Source organism: Phyllobates terribilis, unplaced genomic scaffold (assembly GCF_046119375.1).
Source record: "Phyllobates terribilis strain yellow unplaced genomic scaffold, ASM4611937v1 Scaffold_5__5_contigs__length_657084704, whole genome shotgun sequence".
NCBI classification, from domain to species: domain Eukaryota; kingdom Metazoa; phylum Chordata; class Amphibia; order Anura; family Dendrobatidae; genus Phyllobates; species Phyllobates terribilis.
Window position 1 is genome coordinate 50,922,048 of NW_027362765.1, and position 26,802 is coordinate 50,948,849.

Consider the following 26,802-nt stretch of genomic DNA (forward strand, 5'->3'; position numbering starts at 1 on the left):
CTCCATATAATAAAAAAAAAAATCAAATACTCACCTCACATCTCACCTGCTGCCACTGCTCCGGACTCTGGCGTCGCCGGCCTCATCCCGCTCTGCGCTTTGACTGCTCAGGAGATAGTGCAGTGTAAAGACGTCACCGCGCCCTCTGACCTGAGACGTCACAGTGCAGCAGCCGCGGAGGATGCAGGAGCTGCTGCGGAGGCACGGGGAGGGGTAAGTAGTGTGCTGGGTGCCGGGGCCCTGAGCATGCGGGGGGGAGCGGGCGCTGACGGTGAGGGCCCCCCCCGCCTGCTCAGGTGCGCCGGGTGCTGACGCCGGCCCTGGAATGCGGCTTGTGAGCCTGCTTTTAGGGGGGGGGGGGCGGGGGTCTCCCATGACAACGTATATAAGTCAAAAGTCCTTGCATCAGAGGTTTTCTCTGTCGTAACGAGCAGTATCAAAAGTCTCTTCATGGAAGCAGCTATAGTTGAAAACCTCATATGACATAGTATCAGAGGATATTGGGCTATCAGTGCATATCCAGCAATTCTTAGGGCAGTCTTTAGAAACTATGTCTCACAGCAGGACTTGCTGATACTTATCAGTTTGCTGTCCCAGTCCTCACCTCCTTTAGTACCTCATTGAGAGTTAGGGAAAAGGATGCAATTGCCATCAACATGGTCCAAAGGGCCGGGTCATCATCTTTGCTGCTGCCAGGGATCAGGACTTTTTTCAGTGGCTGAGATTAATCCAAGTATCTTTGCCTTGGAGGTTGACAGAAATAGCAGTGGTCGGTACTCACTGTATCTGGGCTCAGTGGTCTCCTCATATGTCTCTTGACCACGACCCAGTCTTCTGGTACCAATGTGTGGGCCGCTTATACAATTGGGTTCTGGAGGAAAGAACACGGTTATGAGTAACAGTCAGATATTTGTGCAACTCTAAGACATATTCAGTGAGGGAACTGTAAGAGGCCTGCAGCTGCAGCGGGAAATACAACTCTATCTTAAGGACACTACCAAACAGTATGTCATAGTCGACAGCCTCTCTCTACCCCTTGGGGCAGTCCTCACTGAATATAATGCAACGGGTAAGCACTCTACCCAGGACAAGTGTGTTTCCTCCATGCACTTCAGGATTTCTAATTTCAGAGTACCATTAACGTTACACCCTCCCACTACTTTGTGAGTGATAAGGAACATGGAAAACCTGTTCAATCCCCAGAATGGCCATGATCTGTTTCATCAGTTCTCTAGTGAAGTGTGTCTCTGTTACTCTCTGTGGTTTTGGTTACCCCATATCTACAAACCAACTCACTTATCAAAATTTTGTTTTGAACTTTGGTCACAGCCCAAGCTTCAGGCAACCAAGGGAAGAGATCAATGCATACTAGGACGTATTCATAAGTACCCACCTTAGGTAACTGTATGTAGTCTCTGAAATGGGTAATCTGGTTTTGGCGTGCATTTTACTAGAACTCGAATAGGTCTACCGGGGTTATGTTTTGCACATACGAGACATACTTTGTAGCCACATTAGGGAACCTTGGGGAGCACCAGTTTTGAAGCACCACTGCACACATAACACCCTTTGAGTTGTGTACCGGGGGAATGTGCTAGGGAAGCCATTATGGGGAACAGGCAGCGTGGGAGGCAAATCCTGGTGTTTACCTGCCATACCCCTGACTCTGACCATACAGCACCCGCTTTGGCCCATGCGTTCTGTTCGTGTGGGGGAGCCTGGATCTGGAAGACCTACAGTTGTTCACGATCAACGGCCACTAGGGCTTCCTGAACTCTTGGGCACTGAGTCCCCTAGCGGCGCCATGTCTGCTATGGCCAGTATTCCAGTCAGAGATAGTCGTGCTGCTTCCTTAGCCGCCTGGTCGGCCAAGGCATTCCTTTCTGCAAGGGGAGTTTATTCCTGTGTGTGTGCCGATAGCTGCCCTTCAGAGAAGGGTGAGTTCTGTGAGTAGCTGCTTTACAGCCTCATAGGTTTGCCAGCAGAGGCCAGAAAATTATGGCTCTGCCAAATGGCGCTAAAGTCATGTATGACCTTTTAAAACATATCTCAAGTCCGAAAATACATAAATCTCTTTTTACTTTTTCCCAGATTGCATGCTGCAGCGAGTGCCTTCAGTGCAGCCTCTGGTGTAGAGCCACTAGAGGAGAGTGGTTCATGTATTACTGCCTTACCATTGTGGACTACTGCATACCCGGTGATGAACTGTCCTTGATCACTGTACCGAGCTCTGGAACCATCTACAAAATACTCAGCAGAGGGGTTAGTCAGGGTACATCAGTAATATCCAACAAGCCCTATGTGTCTGCCTCCATCAGTGCCTGACAGTCATGTTCATGTGTCAATGTCACACTGAGCTTCCTCATCTGCTAGTTTGAAAAACAAGGGCGGATCTTGACTCATCCTCCCTCCCTCTTCCCCACCCTAATATTCTCCTCCCTTTTCTAAATCCAATGGTAATAACGTAGCTGGATTTAGAACATTACAGCATTTGATAGTTATATGGTGGAAAATGAAACGGGGAGGTTATAGTGACAATAATACCTCCTCTCTGGAGCTCTCGGAGTTATCATGTATCACCTCATTCTCCACAGTGCTTATAGGATGCTACTTTATACAGAGGGATGGACACCTGGTTTAAGTTTTACTGCCACCGGGGAATGGGTAGTTTTGTAACATGTCCATAGCTGGCTGGGTATCTTCTCGAACCAAGTATTTAGGGAATGGGGTTCAGAGCGTGTACTGTCCTGGGCTGTATGAACTGTCAGGGACAAGAGACTACACAGGGTGTCTTCATCTAAGGGGGTAGTCATCTTGGGGCCATTTGGACTAAATTCTATGCAGGCTCCAATTTGCTGCAACACTTCTGTCCCTAACAAATTAAAATATACATCAGGGGAAACTAAAACCTGGGTCACAATTGAAATTGAATCATGAAAATTCAGTCAGAGGGGCTGAGTCATTTGTAATTTAGTAGCTCGTCTCTCCACCCCTTCACAACTTACCTATTCGGGGGACAGTATGCCTTCTGAGATGTGTTCTTGCTTTAATACTGTACTGGCTGCTCCAGTATCTATCATGAATGTAACAGTTTGTCCCTCCCCAGAGAAATGGGGACAGTGAGTGTGGGTCCCTGAGGGGTGACAATGGGCACAGGGAGGCATCTGCATTGCCAGTTTCCTATAGGGGGTTCAGGATAGTAGCTGTTGATTTTGCAGGACATTTGGCAGTAAAAAGTCCTTTTTTTTCCCTTTCCCACAACACCAACATGTACTTTTCTGCAGTCTCTATCTCTTAATGATTGCTTCCCCCACTCCCCCTCCTTCTCCCCTTTCTTGCTGCAGGGTCCTAATTAACTCTTTCTTTGACATGCTTTCTACTGCAGCACCTAGGGCTGAATCCTTCAGATCAACCTATTGCGCCACTCCTGGCGATTAGTGCGCTTTACGGTCTGGACTATATGTCTAAGACCATTCATGATTCACAGCAGCAATAGTAAGGGGTTACTGTAAAATGACTGAGACTAGATCATCCCATGTGGCCCGATATGTCTCCTCAACCCCATAGAGAAGCATTATAAATGTTAGGGGATCCAGGAGCTGGGTACAAAGAGTGATCAGGGCCATTATTTTATTGGCTATACCAATGGTGGATCATGTACCAGCAAATTATTTTCTATCATAGGAGGTAGAAAGTGTCCATGACTCGTGGTCCTCATGGAGGGCAGAGGCGCCTTGGACATCCATGGACATGGGGCCCCACAAGACACAGTAATTACCCCATTGGGATTCTGTACACAGTATCTGCAATTCCTGCATAAGGCAGGGGTGTCACAAAGGATGCAAGTACAGAGACTACAGGGATCTCTGTGTTTTCATACGATCATAGATTGCCATATTTTTTGGACTATAAAACGCAATTTTTTCCTCCAAAATTTTGGAGGAAAGTGGGGGCTGCGTATTATAGTCCGATATACACTGCTCAAAAAAATAAAGAGAACACTTAAACAACAGAATATAACTCCAAGTAAATCAAACTTCTGTGAAATCAAACAGTCCACTTGGAGGAGTGTTTAAACTAGGGATTGGGGGGGAGGGTATTCATTTTATAGGTGGGGAAGATAGTGCAGATAGTGACCTGGGCACAAATAAAGAAATTGGGGGTGGGGTTAGAACAGTCAATAAAGTAAGAAGGAATAGAGGTACAGAGAGATACATAAAATGCATGTACACTAATGCCAAAAGCCTCACCAACAAAATGGAGGAATTAGAATTAATTTTGTTGGAAAATAATTATGACATGGTAGGGATATCTGAGACGTGGCTGGACGAGAGCCATGACTGGGCAGTTAATTTACAGGGCTATAGTCTGTTCAGAAATGACCGTACAAACAAGCGAGGGGGGGGGTGTTTATATGTAAAATCATCCTTAAAACCTGTCTTGCGGGAGGATATATGTGAATCTAATGAAAATGTAGAGTCCCTGTGGGTGGAGATAAGGGGAGGGGGAAAAAATAATAAATTACTGATAGGGGTTTGTTATAAGTCTCCAAAAATAATGGAAGTAGCGGAGAATATCCTCGTAAAGCAAATAGATGAAGCAGCGACTCAAGGAGAAGTCATTATTATGGGAGACTTCAACTACCCTGAAATACATTGGGGGACAGAAACATGTAGTTCAAGCAAAGGAAATAGGTTTTTGACTACTATGAGAGACAATTACCTTTCACAACTGGTTCAGGACCCAACAAGAAGGGGGGCACTATTAGACCTAATATTAACCAATAGGCCAGACCGCATATCAAATATACGAGTTGGGGGTCACTTGGGTAATAGTGATCACAAAATAATATGTTTTCATGTAACCTTTAATAAGATGTGTAGTAGAGGGGTAACAAGGACACTAAACTTCAGGAAGGCAAATTTCCAACGGTTAAGAGATGATCTTAGTGTAATAAACTGGGACGATATCCTGAGACATAAAGCTACACAAAGCAAATGGGAGACATTTATTAACATCCTGAATAGGACCTGTGCACAATATATACCCCTTGGGAATAAACATGCTAGAAATAGAAGGAAACCACTATGGCTAAATAGAGCTGTAAGGGGCGCAATAAGTGACAAAAAGAAAGCATTTAGAGAACTAAAGCAAGTAGGTAGTGATGAGGCATTAAATAAATATAGAAAATTAAATAAATTTTGTGAAAAACAAATCAAGGCAGCAAAGATTGAGGCAGAGAGAATCATTGCCAGAGAAAGTAAAAATAACCCCAAAATATTCTTTAACTACATAAATAGTAAAAAACTAAAAAATGATAGTGTTGGCCCCCTTAAAAATAGTCTGGGTGAAATGGTGGATGAGGATGAGGAAAAAGCCAATATGCTAAATGATTTTTTTTCAACCGTATTTACACAAGAAAATCGCATGACAGAAAACATGATTAGTGATAACAAAAATTCTCCAGTAAATGTCACTTGCTTTACCCAGCTGGAAGTACGGCGGCGTCTAAAAATCACTAAAGTTGACAAATCCCCGGGCCCGGATGGGATACACCCGCGAGTACTGCAGGAATTAAGTAATGTCATAGATAGACCATTATTTTTAATCTTTAAAGATTCCATAATAACAGGATCTGTACCACAGGACTGGCGTATAGCAAATGTGGTGCCAATATTCAAAAAGGGGACAAAAACTGAACTTGGAAATTATAGGCCGGTAAGCTTAACCTCTACTGTGGGTAAAATCCTGGAGGGTTTCCTATGAGATGCTATATTAGAGTATCTGAAGAAGAATAACCTCATGACCCAATATCAACATGGGTTTACGAGGGACCGTTCCAGTCAAACTAGAATCATAGAATCATAGAATCATAGAATGGTTGAGTTGGAAGGGACCTCCTGGGTCATCTGGTCCAACCCCCTGCTCAAAGCAGGATTCACTAGATCATCTCAGACAGATGTCTGTCCAGCCTCTGTTTGAAAACTAATCTGATCAGCTTTTATGAGGAGGCAAGTTCTGGACTGGACCAAGGAAATGCAGTGGATGTTGTGTATTTGGACTTTTCAAAAGCTTTTGATACGGTTCCACACAAAAGGTTGATACATAAAATGAGAACATTGGGGATAGGGGAAAATATATGTATGTGGGTTAAGAATTGGCTCAGTGATAGGAAACAAAGGGTGGTTATTAATGGAAAACACTCAGACTGGGTCTCAGTTAACAGTGGGGTACCACAGGAGTCAGTATTGGCCCCCCTTCTTTTTAACATATTTATTAATGACCTTGTAGGGGGCATACAGAGTAATATTTCAATATTTGCAGATGACACTAAACTCTGCAGGGTAATCAATACAGAGGAGGACAATTTTATATTACAGGAGGATCTATGTAAACTAGAAGCTTGGGCTGATAAATGGCAAATGAGCTTTAATGGGGATAAATGTAAGGTAATGCACTTGGGCAGAGGAAATAAAATGTATAATTATATGCTTAATTGTAAAACACTGGGCAAAACTGTAACTGAAAAAGACCTGGGTGTATTGGTGGACGACAAGCTCACGTTTAGTGGCCAGTGTCAGGCTGCTGCTGCAAAGGCAAATAAAATAATGGGATGCATTAAAAGAGGCATAGATGCTCATGAGGAGAACATAATTTTACCTCAATACAAGTCATTAGTGCGACCACACTTAGAATACTGTGTACAGTTCTGGTCTCCGGTGTATAAGAAAGACATAGCTGAACTAGAGCGGGTGCAGAGAAGAGCGACCAAGGTTATTAGAGGACTGGGGGGTCTGCAATACCAAGACAGGTTATTACACTTGGGGTTATTTACTGTGGAAAAAAGAAGGCTTAGGGGTGATCTTATTACTATGTACAAGTATATGAGGGGACAGTACGAAGACCTTTCTACTGATCTTTTTAGTCTGAGGCCTGAGACGGGGACAAGGGGGCATCTTCTACGTCTGGAGGAAAGAAGGTTTAATCATAATCACAGACGGGGATTCTTTACTGTAAGAGCAGTGAGACTATGGAACTCTCTGCCGCATGATGTTGCAATGAGTTTATTCACTGTTAAAATTTAAGAAGGGCATGGATGCCTTTCTTGAAAAGTATAATATTACAGGTTATAAATGCTAGATTCCTTGATAGGGTGTTGATCCAGGGAACTAGTCTGATTGTCGTATGGAGTCGGGAAGGAATTTTTTTCCCCAATGTGGAGCTTAGTGTTTGCCACATGTTTTTTTTTGCCTTCCTCTGGATCAACAAGTTAGGCTATGGGTTGAACTAGATAGACTTAGTCTTCCTTCAGCCTTAAAAAACTATGTTACTATGTTACTTAGGAAGCAACACTGATTGACAATCAATTTCACATGCTGTTGTGCAAATGGAATACACAGTAGATGGAAATTATTGGCAATTATCAAGACACCCTCAATAAAGGAATGGTTCTGCAGGTGGGGACCACAGACCACATCTCAGTACCAATCCTTTCTGGCTGATGTTTTGGTCACTTTTGAATGTTGATTGTGCTTTCACACTCATGGTAGCATGAGACGGACTCTACAACCCACAGAAGTTGCTCAGCTAGTGCAGCTCATCCAGGATGGCACATCCATGCGAGCTGTGGCAAGAAGGTTTGCTGTGTCTGTCAGCGTAGTGTCCAGAGGCTGGAGGCGCTACCAGGAGACAGGCCAGTACACCAGGAGACGTGGAGGGGGCCGTAGGAAGGCAACAACCCAGCAGCAGGACCGCTACCTCCGCCTTTGTGCAAGGAGGAACAAGAGGAGCACTGCCAGAGCCCTGCAAAATGACCTCCAGCAGGCCACATATGTGCATGTGTCTGCAGAAACAGTTAGAAACTGACTCCATGAGGGTGGTATGAGGGCCCGACGTCCACAGATGGGGGTTGTGCTCACAGCCCAACACTGTGCAGGTTGCTTGGCATTTGCCACAAAACACCAGGATTGGCAAAGTCGCCACTGGTGCCCTGTGCTCTTCACAGATGAAAGCTGGTTCACACTGAGCACATGTGACAGATGTGACAGAGTCTGGAGACCCTGTGGAGAGCGATCTGCTGCCTGCAACATCCTTCAGCATGACCGGTTTGGCAGTGGGTCAGTAATGGTGTGGGGTGGCATTTCTTTGGAGGGCCGCACAGCCCTCCATGTGCTCCCCAGAGGTAGCCTGACTGCCATTAGGTACCGAGATGAGACCCTCAGACCCCTTGTGAGACTATATGCTGGTGCGGCTGGCCCTGGGTTCCTCCTAATGCAGGATAATTCCAGACCTCATGTGGCTGGAGTGTGTCAGCAGTTCCTGCAAGATGAAGGCATTGAATCTATGGACTGGCCCGTCCGTTCCCCAGACCTGAATCCGATTGAGTACATCTGGAACATCATGTCCCGCTCCATCCACCAACGTCACGTTGCACCACAGACTGTCCAGTAGTTGGCGGATGCTTTAGTCCAGGTCTGGGAGGAGATCCCACAGGAGACCATCCGCAACCTCATTAGGAGCATTCCCAGGCATTGTAGGGAGGTCATACAGGCACGTGGAGGCCACACACAATACTGAGCCTCATTTTGACTTGTTTTAAGGACATTATATCAAAGTTGGATCAGCCTGCAGTGTGTTTTTACACTTAAATTTTGGGGGTGACTCAAAATCCAGGCCTCCATTGGTTAATAAATTTGATTTCCATTGATGATTTTTGTGTGATTTTGTTGTCAGCACATTCAACTTTGTACGTAACAAAGTATTCAATGAGAATATTTCATTCATTCAGATCTAGGATGCGTTATTTGAGTGTTCTCTTTATTTTTTTGAGCAGTGTACACTGTGTTCCAAATTATTATGCAAATAATATTTTCTCAGATTTTCCCAAATTACCTATATGAATTGCAGTCATTGTAATTTTCCAGTCAAATAACTATTAGAGTACAATTGAAAGGTTTTTGTACAAACGGCCTATGATAACAGTATATTTTTAAAAAAATAAAAAACTCAAACTGCACTCAAAATGCATGTTCCAAATTATTATGCACAGCAGAGTTTTCAACCTTTTCATTTTAATAAAGAACAAAAAAATGGTCATTTTTTAAATTATAAGCATTAGCAGGTTATTACAAACTGAAATCAAACACTTTTCAACTCAAAACTTTATTCTAGGTGATGTTACATTTGCACATAGGACCCCTTGTTGGAAAGGAGCTTCTGAACTCTCTCGTCCATTGAATTTGTCAGGTTTTGGATGGTTTCTGCTTTAATTGTTTTGCATGAGGACAGAATACCCTCCCAGAGCTGATGCTTAGATGTGAACTGCCTCCCGCCATCATAGACACACCTTTTGATGATGCTCCAGAGGTTCTCAATGGAGTTGAGGTCAGGGAAGCATCGGTGCCACACCATAAGTTTGTCCCCTTTTATGCCCATATCAACCAGAGATGCAGATGTGTTATGTGCAGCATGAGACGGGTCATTATCATGCATGAAATGATCTCGATGGTCCAGATGGATGGAGTGGAGGATGGCTGGTTGATGGACACCCCATGCAAACACGGCTACGGCGCTAACAAGGAGGAGGTGGAGTAATGTTTTGGGCTGGAATCATGGGGAGAGAAATTGTCGGCCCTTTTAGGATCCCTGAAGGGGTAAAGATGAACTCCATAATGTATGTTGAGTTTCTCAAACAGCACTTCCTTCCATGGTTCAAGAAGAAGAACCGTGCATTCTGCAGCAAGATCATTTTCATGCATGATAATGCCCCGTCTCATGCTGCACATAACACATCTGCATCTCTGGCTGCTATGGGCATAAAAGGGGACAAACTTATGGTGTGGCACCCATGCGCTTGTTCAGACCACCAATTGCCCATCTTGGAGCCCTTTAGGTAACACTGAATGTTTAGTAACACAATGGGCTACTCACCGCGGATCATCATTCAGTGTTCCGAGAGAGATATCCTTGCAGTCGGGTCCAAAGGATGTCCAGTTCTGACAATCCTGGATTTCGGTAATGATGTGGAAAACTGTATAGAAGGTTTTAGGAGAAACTCAAAGGGTTTCACACGTTTGCCAACTTTGATCAAATCAGGTAGTCGATCCATCGGAGACAAGAGAACACACAACCAATTCTGTGTCCCAGACTTGTCTGCCTTCAGATGCCTGGTCACAAGTTTTTATTATAAACCACAAAGACAAGGAAAGTGGGAGTGGCTTACATTACGTTACCTAAAACGGAAGATAAGTTGGTAAAAACAAAGTCGTAAATTATGTCTTCTGCTGCATTCCTTAGGAGGTTGGTTATAACTAGTTTACTATGCGTTCAGAAACAAATGAAGGCTTTAATACATCTCTATATCAGAGACAACACCCTGTTTTTTAAGAATAACACTTATAAAGCTAATATTAAAATACAAAATTATCAAAGATATATGAATTGTATAAATAATAAAGCAAAGTATAAATATTTACCATAACAACTGACAATCAGACTTTTAGACCATACTAGCAACCATCGGTATTCTGGGATAGGGCTGTGGTGAGGTCAATGGGCTAAAAGAGGAAGCCCCCTCATACACACACTGCTCCGCTCCGTACACCTCGTACACACGCGGCTCCGCTCCATACACCTCGTACACACGCGGCTCTGCTCCGTACACCTCATACTCACGTGGCTCTGTTCTGTACACCTCGCACACACGCGGCTCCATTCCATACACCTCGTATGCACGTAGCTCAGCTCCGTACACACGCGGCTCCACTCCGTACACCTCGTACACACGCGGCTCCGCTCTGTACACCTCGTACATATGCGGCTCCGCTCCGTACACCTCATACACACGTGGCTCTGTTCCGTACACCTTGTACACAGGTGGCTCTGCTCCGTACACCTCGCACACACGCGGCTCCGCTCCATACACCTCGTATGCACGTAGCTCTGCTCTGTACTCCTCATACACACGCGGCTCCGCTCCGTACACCTCGTACACACGTGGCTCTGCTCCGTACACCTCGTACACACGCGGCTCCACTCTGTACACCTCGTACACACGGCTCCGCTCCGTACACCTCGTACACACGGCTCTGCTCCGTACACCTCGTACACACGCGGCTCTTCTACATCCACACTCTAAATCCCTCCTGACCCCACACATAACCTTCACCTCATCCAGCACCATGACAACCAGCACAGCAGAGTCCTGCATCCACTGAGGCCCCTGATCATGTGACCCCTGACTCCTCCCCTCCTGTGACCTCATCACAGGTCCTGTGCGCACAGAACAGCCATATATGTGGTGGCGGCTCTGCAGGTGGAGGTATGTGGGGAGACCCCATTACTGGGTGCGGGGGCATTAACCCCTCCATTCCTGGAGATAGTGCCCCCTTCCCCCAGTTCTGCCATGTGTATATGTGCAGTAATATAACGCTTGATGTGCTCATGTATACAGGGGGCATTAACCCCTCCATTACCTGAGATAGTGAACCCTTCCCCCAGTTCTGCCATGTGTATATGTACAGTAATATAACGCTGGATGTGCTCATGTATACAGGGGGCATTAACCCCTCCATTCCCGGAGATAGTGCCCCCTTCCCCCAGTTCTGCCATGTGTATATTTGCAGTAATATAACGCTGGATGTGCTCATGTATACAGGGGACATTAACCCCTTTATTCCTGGAGATGGTGCCCCCTTCCACTTATCCTGGGGGAGATTGTGGAGCAGAATAAGGGAGAAAACAAGAACACGTTACATTGTAGGATCGGATTGTGGATTTTATACCGTGATGGAAATTTCTGTGGAAAAAATTGGGGCCTCATTTATCATAATTTCTAAAATAAAATTTATTTTCCTACAGCAACCAATCAGAGCTCAGCTTTCATTTCTTGAACTACTCCAGTAAAATGAAAGCTGGAATATTATTAGTTGATATTATTTTGGAGAATTCTAGTTGGATAACTTTTATAATGGGAAAATGTGAAATATGCCTTTATAATTCTATAGGGAGGTGGTGGACAATAATGTCATCCACCCTGGGATATTACTTAGTGTAACACCGTACATGTACAGCGGTTTGCGGAAACGCACTCCCTGAAGCGTCGTATATATACACCAGATGTCGTGAAGGGGTTAATAGGAAGGAGAAGCTAGGAATATTTTTTCTTTATATGAAGAACTTGCAGTGGAGCCTTCTCCTAGCTTAAGGCTCTGTTCACGTCTTTGCAGAACAGAACAAAAGAATCTGAAGCCCTGTTGTGTACAGAGCATTAACGTTACTTTAGTATTACTTGCTTATCATACATATAAGGGAGATATGTTTTGGGCTCTATTCATATTATTTTCATATTTCTGTTCTGTTTTAGGGACAGAAATACGAAAATAGCCAGGTCCACAACCCTTGGCATACCAGAAACCTGTGGCACCAGACAGACCCTATTGAGGGTTTAATGAATTTCCCTTACATACTTTAAATGGACTTTGCTGCCCCGTCTGAGAGAAGCATGATATAGGGGCAGCGATCCTGATTATTTTGGTGTGTCACTTACTGGGCTGCATGTTGTATTTTTTTAAAATCACACTGTTTTATCTACTGCAGATCTACCAACTCCCTGAACGCTGAGCTCTGTGCATACCACTGATTGGCGCCTTTCTGTGTACACCGTGCATAGGCAGAAAGCTGCCCATCTGTGGTGAGGTTTTACAAAGCCCTTTGAATATGCAGGACTACACGGCAGCAGATTTACTGATCCTCTAATGGTAATCTGCTGATATAACTGTTATTTTATCAAAACTTTATGATTTCACATTGACTCATCTTCTTTTCTTTCAGGTCTCTAAAATATCGGATTCTCTCAGTGGAGATCTTCTATAGAAGAGAATTTTTCTGACTGACTCATCAAGGATGGATATGGACAGGGACAAGATGGTGGAGAAGATATTACACCTCACCCTAGAGATCCTCTTCCGGCTTACTGGAGAGGTGAGAGATTCTGATGACGTCACATTACATCATTCGTATCTATGGGAATAACAGATGGACAGAACAGGAGAGGTGAGGACTCTGGAAATGTCTGTAGTGAGATTTATTAATGTGTCCCTCCATAACCAGGATTACACAGTAGTGAAGAAGACCTCTAGTGATCGCTGTCAGGCTCCTGTGTCTGAGGGATGGGGCAGAACCCTGAGCCCAATCACAGGGTCTCCACCTCACCCCCTGATACATAAGGACATCAATGACTGGAAGATAATAGAACTCACCTACAAGATGATTGAGCTGCTGACTGGAGAGGTGACACTGCTGGGAATGCTGGGACATTATACAGTAACTCTATGAAGTGATCGGGGATGATGGTATCATTGTATGTGCCAGGTTCCTATAAGGTGTCAGGATGTCACGGTCTATTTCTCCATGGAGGAGTGGGAGTATTTAGAAGGACACAAAGATCAGTACAAGGACGTCATGATGGAGATTCCCCAGCCCCTCTCATCACCAGGTAATAGACGGGACTGAATACACATGGCCTATAATTATCTGTATTTAAAGAATGAATTCAGTCCCTGTATGTGTTTCCTCCAGTTTTATCCAGTAAGCGGACAACACCAGAGAGATGTCCCCATCTTCTTCCACAGGACTGTAAACAAGAAAGACCCAATATTCCTCAGGATCATCAGGTAGATGGAGAGAAGGTGTCATGAGATCTCCCCAATGATGTGTAGACGGCTGTGAAGGTCTTGTGTTTAGTCTTGTTTTATCCATCAATATTAGATGTTTTATACTTGTGTAATGAGAATGGTGGAGATGGCAGGATTAGAGCTGATCATAGATGTGACTTCTCCATCTGTCTGTGACTTTTACAATATTTGTTTCAGGGTAAAGATCTCCCCCATATTAATACTACAGAGACATATGTGAGGGGTGATGAGCGGTGTAAAGAGGAGATTCCTACAGATAACAGCACAGGTGAGGAGTAACCACTACATGCAGTGAATAGTCTGATATTTTTTAAAAACTTTTATTGTGTAACTGATGTGACTTCCAAAAATGATAGATGTCAACTGAATTCTTGTTCCGTCAACTTCTGACCTCATCTTACACATGAATGTCTTGCGAGGCCGAGACCTCTGGCAGCAGCTTTTCTCTTGGAGCACAAAAGAATTGGATAATGAAAGGGAATGTATCAAAAAAAATTTTTTTACAACAATTGAAAAAATATAAAGTACTAATTTATTATTATTTTTTTAATAATTTAAAAAGTTTTGATATTCTACTTTTAACCCCTTATCGAAATATGACGTACAGCTACATCATTTGTCTGGTCACAGACAGGCCGCAACTTTCCAGGCAAATGATGGCTGTATTATTCAGCCATCATCTGCCTCTGATAGCTGTGGGAGGAGCAGAGTGGGACGTTGATGGGTTACCATGACAGCTGGGGGTCTGCTGAAGACCTCCATGCTCGTCATGACTGTTCTACCGTGAAAGCCAGCATTTAGCTTTCGTTCATAAGAGACCATGATTTTTTATATATAGTAGTGCTGTAGCTCTGCTGTCCATCGTAGGAACGATCAGACTATTACAGATTCAAGTCCCCTAAGGGAACTAACAAATACAGTAAAAAGTGAAGAAAAAAAAGTTTTTAAAAAGAAAAAAAGTTGCTCCATTAAAAAATAAAGCAATAAAAAGAAAAAAATCATTTGGAATTGCTATATTCGTAAAAGTTTATTAAAATATAAAATAAATTAATCCCATCGGTAAGCGGCGTAACGAGAAAAAATCAAACCACCAGAATTTTTGTCCAACATTGCAATAAACGATTAAAACATCTTACCTCCCCCAAAATGGTATACATAAAAACATCAGCTCAGGGTACAAAAAAGAAGTCCTCACACAGTCCCATATTATAATTGAAAATGGTACAGGTCTTGGAAAATGACGACACAAGAAATTTATTTTTTTTACAAAGGTCAGTTTTACCGCATAGTGAACATGGTAAATAAAAAAACAATTGTGTCATTGCACTTTTTCTTTGCAATTTCAGCGCACATTGAATTTTTCCCGCTTTCCAGCGCCTCATATGATAAAATGAATGGTGTCATTCAAAAGTATAATTCTTCCCACAGAAAACAAGCTAACATATGGCTATGTGGACGGACAAATAAAAAGGTTATGGCTTTAGGAAATAGGGGAGGAAAAAATGAAAATGAACAAAACGAAATTGCCTGCTGCGTGAAGGGGTTAACATGAGGGGGATCAGCTGCTTAAATACCGGGATGCAGATCCCTGTGAAAACAATGATGGAATGGGGGGCTTTTAGCTATCACTTCTATAATTGGTCCTGTGCGTCTCAGATCACAATAGGTGCGATCAGGGCTGTGGAGTCAGAATCGGAGTCGGTATAAAATGGACCGACTCCAACTCCTAAAATCTATAATAAATTGGGTACAGTAGTTTAATACAGTTTGTGGAGAATATTTTTTTCATAAGAATTTGGGAAAGTTATGAAATGTCCTATAATTGTCTGTCCTATTCCTCACCTAAGGGGTCTAGACTTTAAGCTGAGATGAATCTGTGCTACAGTAAATTTATCACTTAAACATGAGCCATGTATGAGGGAGTCACAGTCGTGGAGTCGGTGTCATGGAAATTGAGGAGTCGGAGTTTTGGCTTACCGACTCTACAGCCCTGGGTGCGATGACGTCAATACATCTCTCCAGCTTTGCCTCTGAAAACTGCACAGTCCGGAACAGCAGGAGAATTATTTTTTTTACAGTACATTTTGGTAAACTGTAGTGATATAATACTGTACCAGGGGATTGTGTGACATACTACTGAGCAAGGGGACTGCATGGGGATATAATACTGTGCCAAGGGGGGGCGTGTGAGGGACATCATACCGCATGAGGTGCTGTTTGGAGACATCATATTGTGCAAGAAGGCTTTCTGGAGACCTCATACCATGTATAGGGCTGTGTAGTGACATTATACTGTGTAGGTGGGCTGTGTTGGGACATTATACTGTGTAGATGGGCTGTGTGGGGACATAGTAGTGTGCAAGGGGGCTATGTTGGGACATCATACAATGTGGGGGGCTCTCTAGTGACATACTGTGCGAGGCAACATTATACTGTTTGAAGGAACTGTGGCATAAGGGCTGAATAACAGAATAAGTATAATTTACTGTTTTATATAAACTTCATAAAAAGCTGCAAATTATATGGTTTTGTTTAGCTACTACCGGTAAGAATACAAGTTACAATAAGCCCTATCGTCATATATTAACAATAGCAGCGAGTTAGTAGACTTAATTCTGCTCAACATTAAGTGATACAAATTAACATAAAACAATAATAATGAGCAGAATTAAGTGTGACTGGTTGGTTCAGCCCTCTACAATAATCAGTCTCTCATGTGGCTTATTGGGAAAGTTAATTGCCCACGCGTTCTGTCAGAAACTGTCATGGGGGATACTGCGACAGAGAGTGGCCTCCTCTATTTCAGGTTTCGGAAGATCGCAGCATATGTCTACAGTTGTGCTGAAAAGTTTACATACCCCAGCAGAATTTTCCCTTTCTTGGCTTTGTTTCAGAGAATATGAATGATAACAAAATATCTTTTTCTCCACTCATGGTTATTGGTTGGGTGAAGCCATTTATTGTCAGACTACTGTGTTTTCTTTTTTTAAATCTTAATGACAACCAAAAACATTCAAATGACCCTGATCAAAAGTTCACATACCACTGTTCTTAATACCGTGTATTGCCCCCACTAACATCAATGACAGCTTGAAGTCTTTTGTGGATGAGGTTCTTTATTTTCTCAGATGGTAAAGCTGTCCATTCTTCTTGGTAAAAAAGCCTCCAGTTCCTGTAAATTCCTGGGCTGTCTAGCATGAACTGCGCATTTGAGAACTCCCCAGAGTGGCTCAATGATATTGAGGTCAGGAGACTTTGTTCTGCTGTAGCCAATGACAGGTCGACTTGGCCTTGTGTTTTGGATCGTTGTCATGTTGGAATGTCCAAGTACGTCCCATGCGTGGCTTCCGGGCGTATGAGTGCAAATTTGCCTCCAGTATTTGCTGATAACGTGCTGCATTCATCTTTCCTTCAACATTTACCAAATTTCCTGTGCCTTTGTAGCTCTTACATCCCCAAAATATCAGCGATCCACCTCCGTGCTTTACAGTAGGAATGGTGTTCCTTTCATCATAGGCCTTGTTGACCCCTCTTTAAATGTAACGTTTATGGTTGTAGCCAAAAAGTTCAATTATGGTCTCATCACTCCAAATTACCTTGTTCCAGAAGTTTTGAGGCTTGTCTCGGTGCTGTTTGGCGTATTGCACGCGAGATACTTTGTGGGATTTGTGCAGTAATGGCTTTCTTCTGGCAACTCGACCATACAGCCCATTTTTCTTCAAGTGCCTCCTTATTGTGCATCTTGAAACAGCCACACCGCTACTTTTCAGAGAGTCCTGAATCTCAGCTGATGTTATTTGTGGGTTTTTCTTTGCATCCCGAACAATTTTCCTGGCAGTTGTGGCCGAAATTTTTGTTGGTCTACCTGACTGTGGTTTGGTTTTTACAGAGCCCGAGATTTTCCATTTGTTAATCACAGTTTGAATACTGCTGACTGGCATCACCAATTCCTTGGATATTTTTTTTGTATCCCTTTCTTGTCTTATACAGTTCAACTATCTTTTCCCGTAGATCTGTTGACAATTCTTTTGCTTTCCTCATGACTCACAATCTAGAAACGTCAGTGGCTGGATGAAAGATGAAAGAGTCTGTCTGGATCCCAGAAACTCACTCAGCTTTTCTGCACACACACTGATTACAAGCAAACAGATCACAGGTGAGGATGTTACCTTTAGTAGAGGTAAAAAAAAAACTTAAAGAGATGTACTGGAATATAATTTGGTGTGCATGTTCCCACTGGTCACTAAATAGACAAAACCTTGTTTTCCTCTTCTTGCTGCTGGCTCCCGGGGTATTCGCACACCTGGCAGATCCCCAGGCACTGTGCTTAAGGCGCGCGTGCACACGGTCTCTGAAAGAGACAGCATGCGCCATCCTAAAGTGACCCCAGCCAACGTCCGGGAGACACTTATTATTTAAGGCACCTCCACCTCTTGGGAGGTGTTTGAGCAATGGGTTCACCCTGCTTGTTTGCATGCTTGCTAGTTCTCAGGTTCCCTGTTCTAATATATTTGCTATGACTATCTGTGTACCAGCCATACCTGCCTGCATCGGCCGTGCTCGCATGTATACCAGCTGTACCTGCCTGCACTTGCCGGGCCTACCGATATATCAACCGTTCATGCCAGCACCTGCCTTGTCTTCCAGTATACCTGCCATGTCTGCCTGTACCAGCCGAGCCTTCCCATTCCTGGCCTTTCCAGCTTCCTGCCGCTTTGGGGGTCAGCTGCCATATTCGAGCTCCATACTGGAGTAGCACCTGGTGTCCATCTGAAGCCAAATCTAACCATACCTTCAGGGACTCTAGCGAAGGGTCTGGTGTTCACCTAGTCACGCCCCTCCAGGCTCCCCTTGGTCCACGGCACTGTGGTTCCACCACCGTTTCCGTTACAGTTTGCTTACGCTATAGAACCCGCTGGCTCTCCATCCTCTCCAGTCTCTGACCTTTACCAGGAAGTCTCCCTCCAGAAGAACAAAATCTTGTCTTATCTGAGGACTGTGACACACTGACCTCTGCGGCTGCAGCTCTCCAGTCTACCAGCTATGTTCCTGGTTCCAGACCCCGTCTGTTGGCCCCACCACATTATGACTGTGATCCTACTCTATGCCTCGGATTCATCAATCCATGCACGCTGCTGTTTGAGCGCTTCACACATCAGTTCTCTTCAGATCCAAAGTGGCATTCATCATGTCCCATCTTATTGGCTAAGCTCAGTGGTGGCTCCATCCAGTATGGGAGAGAGGGGATTTTCTAGTCTCCAACCTCCAGACTTTTCTAGTAGCCTTCCGCAAGGTCTTTCAGCCAGGCTGTGTTTCCTCTGCAGCATCCTCCCTCCTCATATTTCTCCAGAGAAATCTCACTGTGCGCCAATATGCCGTCCGTTTTCGTACCCGGTCCTCCAAGCTCGCTTGGTAATGCGAGGCATTGGTAGCCGCCTTCTAGGGGGGCCTGTTGGGGAGAATTAAGGAAGAGATGTCCGGTTGAAATGTTCCCACCTCTCCACCTCACCTGATATCCCTGGCAACCCAGATCGACCTTAGGTCTTCTCTCTTGGATCACTTTCTTGGAACGCTCCTAAAACCTATGAGCTTGGCTCCTACTTTCCAAAGTCCAATCAAGCCACAGACCCCAGTTTCAGCACTTTCCTCTGAAACCATGCAAGTCGACTGGGTGAAACTGGCCGAGTGTCATCAGGAAGTCTGTCGTGCCGAGGGTATGTGCTTCTACAGTGGCAGTTAAGAACATGTAATTCGCTCCTGTCCCAAGAAGCCAGGAAACGCCAAAGCCAAGGGCCAGTAGGAGAGGCAACCCTTGCTATCATCTCCTCCACTGACTCTGTCATTGTCCGTTTTCTGTGGCAACATAAGTTTCATTGAATAGGCCTATCTGGAAATTTCATACAACATGCCGTAGCAGATCGATTCCAGATCCTCATCTGACGTCTGCTGAGTTCTTTAGTAGTATCATCCGTAGATGTGAGACCTCTATACGAAGCCGTTTTTTTTCCAAGCTGGTAGAACTTCGGGTAGGAATGGTTAATTTTTTTTCCAAGCCGATAGAACTTTGGGTAGGAATGTTGCACTCTGAGAAGATCTCCTTTTATGTGCTACCAGGTCTGTCCCATTCCCTGTTCCTGGGCCTGCCCTGGCTACGAGCACATGAGCCTGACTTGGACTGGAGACATACATGGTTGGAGTCAGACTTGTCACTAGAAATGTCATGTTCCCATTCTTCCTGCTCGACTTCCGGCTACTACATCAAACTAACCAGGCTTGCCTCTGACTTATTTCCTACACGGACGTTTTCGATAAGGAGGTGGAGAGGCTACCACCAAACAGGCTGTTTGACTGCCCTATAGATCTTCTTCCTGGTTCTTCTCCTCCTCGAGCCCATATCTACCCTCTGCCCCAGGCAGAGACCTGAGCCATGTCCAAATATATCAAGGAGATCCTAGCCAGGGGATTTATCCAGAAATCATCCTTCCCGTCTGGAGCAGGATTCTTGTTTGTTAAGAAAATAGGATGGCTTTCTCTGTCCCTGTATTGACTATTGGAGCCTTAACCACATAGCTATCAAGAATAAGTATATCCTGCCCCTCATGTCAGAGTTATTTGATCGTCACAGTGGTTCCAGTATCTTCACTAAACTTGATCTGCGGGGAGCATATAACCTAATCCGAATACGCCAGGGGAATGAATGAAAGACTGCCTTTAACACCACGGAATGGCCATTATGAGTAATGCGTAATACCGTTTGGGCTCTACAATACCTTAGCAGTCTTCCAAGAATTAGTGAATATCTTCTGGGACCTACTCGACTCTTGTGTGGTGGTTTACCTGGACAACATACTGGTGTTCTTCCCCAATCTACCCACTCACAGGTGGGATGTTCGTCAGGTCCTGCAGAGGTTGAGGAAGAGCCGTTTGTATCCCAAGTTTGAGAATTGCGTCTTCGAGCAAATCTCTCTTCCCTTCCTAGGATACATCATCTCTGAGACCGGACTGAGAATAGATCCAGAGAAAGTGTCTGCCGTTCTGAAGTGGCCTCGTCCTGACGACCTGAAAGCTACCCAGCGGTTTCTGAGATTCGCAAATTACTACCACCAGTTCATTCCACATTTCTCCTCGCATCACCCAATGTTTGACCTGGCCCGAAACGGTGCTAACCCTAGTGTATGGACTCCGGAGGCTGAAAGTGCCTTTTTTTCCTTAAAACAAGATTTCTCTTCAGCTCCAGTGCTGCATAGACCTGACAGTAATAAGCAGTTATTTTTTAGGTGGATGCTTCTTCCTCAGCGGCTGGTGCCGTTCTTACTCAGAAGTCTCCTGCTGGACATATGGTGACCTGCTGTTTCTTTTCCAAAGCCTTCTTGGCCGCGGAACACAACTACTCGATAGGCGATCGAGAACTGTTGGCGATTAAATTTGCTTTGGAGGATTGGCGCTTTCTACTTTAATAAGCATTTTATCTTGTAATTTTCTATTCTGACCACAAGAACTTAGCCTATCTTCAGTCCGCGCAGCAGCTAAATTCGTGTCAAGCCAGGTGGTCTTTGTTCTTCGCCCGCTTTGATTTTGTTTTCTATTTCCGGCTGGCAGACAAGAACATCAAGGCGGATGCGCTTTCTAGTTCCTTTCTGTCTTCTAACCAGGAGGAGGAGCCTCAGCACATCATTGAGTCCTCCAATATTCTTCCTGTCTCTCCTTTTGACTTGTCTCGGGTCCCATCCAGAAACACCTTTGTCGCTGAACCAGACATGAAGCGGGTTCTTCATTGGGGTCTCTCAACTGAATTGGCCAGTCATGTTGGACAGAAAAAATGTCTCTTCTCATTTCTCGCCATTATTGATGGCCATCCCTGTGCAAAAATATTGCAGATTTTCCCTTCCCCAATGACAGCACACATGAGAGAGTAGGATCCGCCCGTGTTACTGGACAGGAAGCCCTGAGCACAAAATAAAAAGGCAACTCCCACTTCCTCCTTCAATGTGGTTTCCTGCCGTCAAGGATGAGCAGCCTTGAGCACATGTCTGGAGCAGCCGTGAATCATGGAACACCATGTGGTGTTCTATAGCAGCCTCTAGTAAGAATGACAGTGAGTACAGGGGCCCAGTTGGGCTCTGAAATGCTAACATCAGTCTGGGATAATCTACTTTCAATGATTCAGTACCTACCTACCAACGTTTGATATTTGGCCTAGGGCTTTGTGGTTCGGTAACACAGCATGAGAAGGTGGCTTGCAGCCTGACGGCTTAGGTGCTGTGGCTTAGGTGCATTGAGCCTCATGGCTGGCCTTGCGGCTTGTGCGTTGAGCCTCGCGGCTTGTGCGTCAAGCCTCGCGGCTTGTGCGTTGAGCCTCGCGGCTTGTGCATCGAGCCTCGTGGCTGGCTTTGCGGCTTGTGGGTCGAGCCTCGTGGCTGGCTTTGCAGCTTGTGGGTCGAGCCTCGTGGCTGGCTTTGCGGCTTGTGGGTCGAGCCTCGTGGCAGGCTTTGCGACTTGTGTGTCGAACTTTGTGGCTGGCCTCGTGGCTTGTGCATCGAGCCGCGTGGCTGGCCTCGTGGCTTGTGCATCGAGCTGCGTGGCTGACCGCATTACAATTGAAGTCTGGTCTTATGTCTCATGTTGGCCAGCCTGAAGGTTTTTCAGGATGCTTCATAGTTGTGGAAGACCCTGCCAAGTTAGGTCTAAGATTATCCTCAGCTGTCTGTCTCATGTTGGGACTTGATGGGGCTTTGATGGAGTATGACTTTCAGTGGTATGTACAGCTATGGCTTTGCCTGGTTAGCCAGGCATCTTGGGGCTTGTACATCTGTTATCACTAAGGTCTCAAAGCTTCACTACCCTTTTCTAGCAATATTGCTGATTTTGGTAAGGAGGGTTCCGGACGATACCCACGGTCTGTGTTGATTCTATTAAGTACAGTCCAAAGGATAGCTGGTGAGTAACAGGTTCCAGTCAATCCCTCGTACTTGGATAGCATATTGAACTAGTCTGCATTTAACATCTGTGTCCCAGTGGTCCTCTTGGTTAAGGGTGTAAATGGTGGCGCTAATCAGAGTAAAGCCAATTTAAGTCTAGTTGATCTTCTGGGATCATTAGATAAATTGGCTGACAAACATCTACAGCTCCGTTCCCCCCTCTTAGTTGGAGGTGCAAGATGGACACTTCAGAGCTAAGCTTAATAAAACCGCGAAGTACAGTTAAAGCTCCTAGCTGGAGTCTCCAAATGACCTTTTGGTCGTTGAGTGATTAAGCTCTCTATACCCCAATCTATTCCCTGATAGAGAATGGTAGGAGGAACTTGATTGTGCCAAGTCGAACGGCACTATACCAGTCTGCCCTCCTAACGGAGGTGCATGTTGTACTCACCGGTAGGGGGCTGCAAAACCACATTTGACCCAATCTAGCCCCCGGGTATAGAGTGATCAGAATCTTGACCATGCCAAGGGGGGCGGCACTATACCGGTCTGACCTCCCTAAGGGAGGTATGAGTTAGATTCACCGGTAGGGAAGTTGATAAACCACCAATTGCCCCAATCTACCCTCCTGGTATTGAATGGTAAGATGAACCTGGTTGTGACAAGCCGCGCAGCACTACCGGTCTTCCCTCCTAAGGGAGGCATGAGTTGGACTCGCCGGCATGGGACTGACGAACTAGTAAATATCCCAGTTCATCTTCCTAATAAATGGAGATGCACGACAGACATGATTATACCGGATCTGGTAAAATTATTTCAAGACCAGTGTATCCTCCCAGTTAAAAGTGGGAAAGATGGATTAATTGGAAATTAAGTCAGTGGAGCCATATTGCACAATAAGTATTCTTGGGATTGAAGTCATAAACTGGTAGATTTAACTAAGTGGCAAGTTGGTGAAATATCCAGTCTGTGCGCTCTTGAAGTAATAACATGGCAACTCTGCAATAAAACCTGTAAAAAGAGGAATCAGTGGATGAGTTAAAATGTCCGCGTACCAATGAGACTCCTGTGTTTGAAGGAGAAGCATCTTTGCTAGTTAAGACGAATTACTTCACACTGAGGTAAGACCGTTCTGATTATTACTCAAGCACAGGATGATACAGTTGTGCTCAAAAGTTTACATACCCCAGCAGAATTTTTGCTTTCTTGGCCTTGTTTCAGAGAATATGAATGATAACAAAATTTTTTTTCTCCACTCATGGTTATTGGTTGAAGCCAGTTATTGTCAAACTACTGGGTTTTCTCTTTTTAAATCTTAATAACAACCAAAAACATCAAAATGACGCTGATCAAAAGTTCACATACCCCAGTTCTTAATTCCGTGTATTGCCCCCTTTAACATCAATGACAGCTTGCAGACTTTTGTGGTAGTTGTGGATGAGGTTCTTTATTTTCTCCGATGGTAAAGCTGTCCATTCTTCTTAGCAAAAAGCCTTCAGTTCCTGTAAATTCCTGGGCTGTCTAGCATGAACCGCGCTCTTGAGAACTCCCCAGAATGGCTCAATGATATTGAGGTCAGGACACTGAGATGGCCACTCCAGGACCTTCACTTTGTTCTGCTGCAGCCAATGACAGGAATCCCAGCAATCTGGGATGCTCTATCTACACTTGATAGCATAAAGTTGGGTAGTTTTGAACAATTATGTGATCATTGGTGAAGGGAAAAGGTTTCTTACGGTCCAGATCTTGGCCTTAAGGGGGGCCTTCAATGGAAAATGGCAACAATATTAAGGTAGAAACCCTGGTCAAAGACTATTTAAGGTTACCAGGTACTATAAATCGATTAACTTCTGCTTCCATTAACCGGCAGAGTCTTGGTACCAGTTCCTATATACTTCAGTTGTTGGTTAGGTGATTTAATGAGAACAGAAAATCTAATAAAATCTGAGAAAGATATTCAGATATGCATATAAGTGTAGTCTCTAGATATAAACCTTCTCTGGGAGATAAAGAGGAAAGACTTGTTGTAAATGTCCTTTTTACTCTTATTGGCGCTTTTGGTTAAAGCTCCAAATCGATAGACATTATGTTTATTGAATGATATCTAAAACTTTCACAATCTTTCTTCCTGAAGCACTATCTGTTGAGCTAGAATATTCTGGGGATCTTTCTACAGGTGTAAGATCCTGCAAGGGTGCTCCCTCCCTATTAGAGGATTCTTTTACTATCGTCTCTCATGTGTGCTGTCATGGGGGAAGGGAAAAATGGTAATTACTTACCTGTAATTTGATTTTCCTGAAACCCATGACAGCATCCTAATTTCCCTCCCTTTGGCTTTTGGTTCATGATTGTTCTTAATCTTCTCTTCTCATAATGAATAATGGGCTTGAGTGAATGTATAAATAAGAATGATGAATTGGGTGACTCTTACTTGACTCCTGGAAACCACATTGAAGGAGGAAGTGGGAGTTGCCTTTTTATTTTGTGCTCAGGTTTTCCTGTCCATTAATAGGGGCGGATCCTACTCTCTCATGTGTGCTGTCATAGGTTTCAGGAAAATCATATTACCGGTAATTAATTATCATTTCCGTCTCTGCCCGTCCGTCCTTTGCTCAGAATAAGACTCCAAAAATGCTTTCGTCTGGTCGCTTACTTCCTCTGCCCATACCGTCAGCTCCGTGGCAGTACATCGCGATTCATCACTAATCTTCTAGTCTCGGTCGGAAGTACCATCATTTGGATAGTTATGGATCGCATTTCAAAGATGGTCCATTTTACTCCATTGTCTGGTCTCCCTTACCCTTCTGTGCTTGCTGAGAAGTTTATTCAGCATATCTTCTGTCTTCACGGGTTACCTCTCTAAATAGTTTCTGACAGAGGTGTCTGGTTCACCTCTTGGTTCTGGAGACCTACAGTACAGACCAAAAGTTTGGAAACACCTTCTCATTTAAATTTTTTTTCTGTATTTTCATGACTATGAAAATTGTACATTCACACTGAAGGCATCAAAACTATGAATTAACACATGTGGAATTATATACTTAACAAAAAAGTGTGAAACCACTGAAAATACAGTATGTCTTATATTCTAGGTTCTTCAAAGTAGCCACCTTTTGCTTTGATGACTGCTTTGCACACTCTAGTCATTCTCTTGATGAGCTTCAAGAGGTAGTCACCAGAAATGGTCTTCCAACAATCTTGAAGGAGTTCCCAGAGATGCTTAGCACTTGTTGGCCCTTTTGCCTTCACTCTGCGGTCCAGCTCACCCCAAACCATCTCGATTGGGTTCAGGTCTGGTGACTGTGGAGGCCAGGTCATCTGGCGTAGCACCCCATCGCTCTCCTTCTTGGTCAAATAGCCCTTACACAGCCTGGAGGTGTGTTTGGGGTCATTATCCTGTTGAAAAATAAATGATGGTCCAACTAAACGCAAACCGAATGGAATAGCATGCCGCTGCAAGATGCTGTGGTTGCCATGCTGGTTCAGTATGCCTTCAATTTTGAATAACTCCCCAACAGTGTCACCAGCAAAGCACCTCCACACCATCACACCTCCTCCTCCATGCTTCACGATGGGAACTAGGCATGTAGAGTCCATCCGTTCACCTTTTCTGCGTCGCACAGAAGCCAAAAAACGTTGGAACCAAAAATCTCAAATTTGGACTCATCAGACCAAAGCACAGATTTCCACTGGTCTAATGTCCATTCCTTGTGTTCTTTAGCCCAGACAAGTCTCTTCTGCTTGTTGTCTGTCCTTAGCAGTGGTTTCCTAGCAGCTATTTTACCATGAAGGACTGATTTTCCTTTCTTGGGGCGGTCCTCATGTGAGCCAGTTTCTTTGTAGCGCTTGATGGTTTTTGCAACTGCACTTGGGAACACTTTCAAAGTTTTCCCAAGTTTTCGCATTGACTGACCTTCATTTCTTAAAGTAATGATGGCCACTCGTTTTTCTTTACTTAGCTTCTTTTTTCTTGCCATAATACAAATTCTAACAGTCTATTCAGTAGGACTATCAGCTGTGTATCCACCAGACTTCTGCACAACAAAACTGATGGTCCCAACCCCATTTATAAGGCAAGAAATCCCACTTATTAAACCTTACAGGGCACACCTGTGAAGTGAAAACTATTTCCGGTGACTACCTCTTGAAGCTCATCAAGAGAATGCCAAGAGTGTGCAAAGCAGTCATCA

At 44.4% G+C, this 26,802-nt stretch overlaps 1 protein-coding gene and 1 long non-coding RNA gene across 5 annotated transcripts in view; one reads left to right on the plus strand and one right to left on the minus strand.

Moving 5' to 3' along the window:
• LOC141271943 (uncharacterized) lies at window positions 1–11,231 on the minus strand. The gene is made up of 3 exons (XR_012321948.1): window positions 10,476–11,231; window positions 9,931–10,232; window positions 1–871 (listed from the first exon to the last, which is right to left on the minus strand). It is a non-coding gene; the product is annotated as an uncharacterized lncRNA (long non-coding RNA).
• The window catches only part of LOC141271924 (gastrula zinc finger protein XlCGF66.1-like), a 22,630-nt gene continuing 7,059 nt past the window's right edge, over window positions 11,232–26,802 (plus strand). For 2 of the 4 annotated variants that reach the window (XM_073682166.1, XM_073682169.1), the window contains exons 1-7: window positions 11,232–11,320; window positions 12,598–12,758; window positions 12,832–12,981; window positions 13,111–13,290; window positions 13,372–13,495; window positions 13,579–13,673; window positions 13,872–13,962. In XM_073682166.1, coding sequence (XP_073538267.1) covers window positions 12,904–12,981; window positions 13,111–13,290; window positions 13,372–13,495; window positions 13,579–13,673; window positions 13,872–13,962 — 568 coding nt within the window. In that variant the 5' untranslated portion in view covers window positions 11,232–11,320; window positions 12,598–12,758; window positions 12,832–12,903. The remainder of the gene's footprint in view (window positions 11,321–12,597; window positions 12,759–12,831; window positions 12,982–13,110; window positions 13,291–13,371; window positions 13,496–13,578; window positions 13,674–13,871; window positions 13,963–26,802) is intronic. The other 2 variants (XM_073682170.1, XM_073682167.1) reach the window with 2 other exon arrangements.